Genomic DNA, 4,377 nt, shown 5'->3' with positions numbered 1-4,377 from the left:
CGATGATCTCATCGGATGAACCACGGTGTCGAGGATTCAATCAATCCGTATGCAATTCCCTTTGTCAATCGGTATGTTACTTGCCCGAGATTCGATCGTCGGTATCCCAATACCTTGTTTAATCTCGTTACCGGCAAGTCTCTTTACTCGTACCGCAATGCATGATCCCGTGACTAACGCCTTAGTCACATTGAGCTCATTATGATGATGCATTACCGAGTGGGCCCAGAGATAGCTCTCCGTCACACGGAGTGACAAATCCCAGTCTCGATCCATGCCAACCCAACAGACACTTTCGGAGATACCCGTAGTGCACCTTTATAGTCACCCAGTTACGTTGTGACGTTTGGCACACCCAAAGCACTCTTACGGTATCCGGGAGTTGCACGATCTCATGGTCTAAGGAAAAGATACTTGACATTGGAAAAGCTCTAGCAAACGAAACTACACGATCTTTTATGCTATGCTTAGGATTGGGTCTTGTCCATCACATCATTCTCCTAATGATGTGATCCCGTTATCAATGACATCCAATGTCCATAGTCAGGAAACCATGACTATCTGTTGATCAACGAGCTAGTCAACTAGAGGCTTACTAGGGACACGTTGTGGTCTATGTATTCACACATGTATTACGATTTCCGGACAATACAATTATAGCATGAACAATAGACAATTATCATGAACAAAGAAATATAATAATAACCATTTATTATTGCCTCTAGGGCATATTTCCAACACGTCCTTCCAGTGGTGGAAGGTCCGCCAGCTATCATACAACCCTGATTAGTCGTTGTTGCGTGCTCATGGCGCAGCCGCTTGGCCACCTCCGTTTGGGGGCGACGTTCGGTTGCAGAGTCCACCTTGCGCCACCCCGTTGTTGCCTTTGAGTTGGCAAAGCGCTTGGACTCCTCCATCCCCACGTTGAGGAGCTGGTCACTGATTCGACGGCGGCAACTGGCAGAGATCTCCACGGTGGTCCTGGACTGATCAATGGCCTAGACCTCCGTGAGTGGGGGGATCACCAGGACCCAGAGCAATGAGACTTTCAACCCCATGAGTGATGCATGGCGCTACACGTTGGGCTACCTCAGAGGCCGCCTGGAACTCCACTGTCACTGTGGAGGAGGTGCCACTGCCACATCAAGGTAGTAGGCTAGGCGACTGCGCGCCTTGGAGATCAACAGGGTGGGCGATTCCTCCGTCTTGACGGCGATGGGGCGAGACTGGCTACCGGACTACGGACGGGCAGGGAGGGAAGCTCCTCCTTCTTGAAGGCAATCAGGCGCCATTGGCTCCCGGATTGCCGAAGGGGTGAGAACAATAGCGCCACCTCCTTGTTGTGGTAGAGACGACATCGTGGCGGGGATGGTGGCTCTTCTTTCACACACGGGACCGGCAGGGGTGGCGGCGTTGGACCGCGGTTGTAGCGTGACCACTCCAACAGAAGCTCCATCTACCACGCAAATTGCTTGTTCGTCGCGACGGCCTTCGTGAGGATGGGCGGCTGCTCCTGCTCCTAGTAGTCCGAGGATTTGGGATCCGGCTTCACCGGCGAGGGAGCCCCGTGGAGGTTGTGGAGAACCATATCGAGACGCTGCCTTGCCCATTGGAGCAGATTTTGGGAGTGGAGAAAAGAAGAGAGGCGATGGTGTAGGGATTGCATCCGCGGCTAGCCGACTTAAATAGCCGGGGCCCGGGGTAGGCGGGTCGGCTCTGTATCAATGCATGTAGGGAAAACATCACGTCGTCTCGTTCGGCTCGGCCACGCCCGCTCTGACCGGCATGAATGCGTCACGGAGCTGGAGCAAGGGTATTGTATGTGGGCCCACGTTTTCAGAGGCGTACGTGGTGGAGGTCCGAACGTCCGCAAACCTTCCCTACATTTGGTTCCGGTTTGTGGATTTCCTTCTTCCGAACAAAATTGATGCCTGCGCGTTGTACGGCAAAAAATGTCCGAACTGTGCGATCCAGACATCTGGGGGACATTTGGTGAACCGCCTTATACTGGCGCTTAGAGGGGATGCTGATTTTTGCCTAAGCACCGATGCTTATTTGTAAAGAATAAACTCTTAATTAGACACCTTGATATGGAGATAAGCACATGATACTTAAGAAAAATTGGTTCATTTTATTGAGCAACTTGCAACTTGCACAAGTCCTGATCGACTCCTCAAAGTCAGGATCAAAGCTCATTTTCAGTGAGACTACACACCATGAATCAATCCATCCCATCAACCAATCCAAAGCAACCATATAGTATATGTCTAATCACGAGTAATGCTTAGACCTACGTACGCATCCTTTTGCCTTCGGCTTCACTTCTTCTTCCGCTCCAGTCAGCTCCGGTCAGTTCATGTCGAGCATTCCTTGGTGGAAGGCGGCGACACGGTCGGGCGTGACGCACTGGGTGATGAGCCGCGCCCCGGGCTTGTGCGCCCACGGCTTCACCAGGATGCACGTCGCGATGTAGTCCAGGTTCGTCAGGGGCACGACGTGCGCCGGCGGACCCCAGCCGTAGTCCACCTCCGCGAACCCGAGCCGCGTCCAGTCCGATACCAGCAGCGTCCGGTAGTCCGACGTGATCTGGTACGGGTCCTCGCCGCCGTCGGCGCCGGCCTCCCCGCTCGCCCACCGTGCGAACTCTGACGGCATCCGCCTCTTCCCGTCCTTTATGATCTTCACCACGTCGGGGATCGAGGAGCCGGACACCTTGCCCGCGAGCGCCGAGACGCGCATGATGTAGTAGCAGTTGCCGTAGAAGCCTACGCTGCCGCGCGGGAGCGAGGCGTGCAACAGGGGCCGGGCGTTCATGGCGAAGCAGAGGTGGACGGTGGAGTCCGGTTCGAACCCCGCCGCGCGCGTGCGGCTCTGCCACGCTTTGGCCACCAGCACCTCAAACGCCGAACACCACGAGCCGCCGTGCTCCGTGTTGTACTGCGACTTGAAGTGGTTGATGTAGTCCGCGGAGATGTCCATGGCGAGGTACTCGAGCCGCTTGGCGCCCGCAGGGCTCGGCAGGCTGCCGACGACGGCGCCGGCCGGGTCCGGGATGGCCTCACGGCCCCACTGCGGCTCCACCGCCAGGCTTTCTACTGTGCTGCCGCGGGCGAGCTCCCCCACCGCGGCCATGAACTGCGCGGCGCCGGGGCCGTCGGAGACGGCGTGGCTGAAGCGGAAGCCGACGACAAAGCCGCCGCAGGCGAAGGTGGTAACCTGGACGAGCAGGACAAGCTTGCGCTCGTCCTCCTCCTGGGCGGGCGTGGGCGGGAGCAGCTCGTCCTTGGCTATCATCATGGGGTGCTCCAGGTACTCCACGTCCTCGAGCGCGCAACCGGCCGCGGCCTCCGTGAACCAGACGCCGCTGCCCTCGCCGCCGCAGTCGACCTGCAGCAGCCCACCTTCCTCCGTGAACCCCAGAGGTCCCGCGAGCGGGTAGTACTGCACCAGGGCCCGCGCCATAGCCCGCTCGATGGTCCTCGCCGGGCCAGCGTCGTCGCCGCCGTCAAAATGCCGGTCAAGAGCCGGCTTGAAGACGTGGAGCGACTCGATGAGCGCCATCTGGGTGGGGTACCGATCAAGCCAGGACAGGCGGAGCGGACCGACCGGCGTGGACTCGGACGGCGCCACCAGGCGTTGCACCAGCCGGTCGACGGACTTGTTCACGGCCGCCATTGGTGAGAGAGAAAAGTGACCGGTGGATGCTGGATGCAGACGGAGTAGACAGTCTTAGTAAGCTTGCTTGGCAGCGCTCCTTGCTTGGCTTGGTTTGGATTTGTTTGCTTGACTTGGCATTGAAGGGGGCGGACGCGCGTGGTATTTATAGGGTTTATGCTGTTGGTGCTGGAGTTAGCGTAGGCTCTTGGCGGTGACGAGGATGAGAGTCGGATGGAAGCTGACCGTGGCTTCTGCAGTTGCTCTGCCCGGAGGACGGGGGCGAGGTCGGTCCTACGTCGAGCCGTCGGGGTCAAAAGGTGGTGGGGCGTCGCTTTCCTAGCTCTATCCAGTTGCTTGCAGCCATGCCCAGCAGCTCACGTTCGTGCCCTAGTACCACTTCGTCCTCCTAACAACTCCAAGATTGTCGAGGAAAAGGCGGGAGAGACATTTGAAGGGATCATATACTCCCTAACAACTCCAAGTACGTCCATCGGCATATTTCCATTGCAGATCGTCTTGACTTTGAGTGGCGACTTGTTACACATTTCCGAGGGGGAAGGCACGTGTTCCCTCTGGTTACAGAGTAACAGAGGCACGAAAGCTACCGGGTCCATGCATGGACCGCGTGCAGGTTAGGCGAGTTAATCCACTCGATTGGGACAAGCGACTGGCTGCTGTAGTTGGTGGCAAAAACACTAGTGCTGATTAATCTTTTTTCCG

The 4,377-nt window shown here is 57.1% G+C and overlaps 1 protein-coding gene across 1 annotated transcript; it reads right to left on the bottom strand.

Moving 5' to 3' along the window:
- Positions 1 to 2,111: 2,111 nt before the first annotated feature.
- On the bottom strand, positions 2,112 to 3,868 carry LOC109775214 (acyl transferase 7-like). The gene has a single exon (XM_020333962.4). The coding sequence runs from the start codon at positions 3,673 to 3,675 to the stop codon at positions 2,350 to 2,352; it is 1,326 nt and encodes a 441-aa protein (XP_020189551.1). The 5' UTR covers positions 3,676 to 3,868; the 3' UTR covers positions 2,112 to 2,349.
- Between the last annotated feature and the right edge of the window lie 509 nt (positions 3,869 to 4,377).

The sequence above is a fragment of the Aegilops tauschii genome, chromosome 3, assembly GCF_002575655.3.
Source record: "Aegilops tauschii subsp. strangulata cultivar AL8/78 chromosome 3, Aet v6.0, whole genome shotgun sequence".
Classification (NCBI taxonomy): Eukaryota; Viridiplantae; Streptophyta; class Magnoliopsida; order Poales; family Poaceae; genus Aegilops; species Aegilops tauschii.
This window is presented reverse-complemented; position numbering and strand designations above follow the sequence as displayed.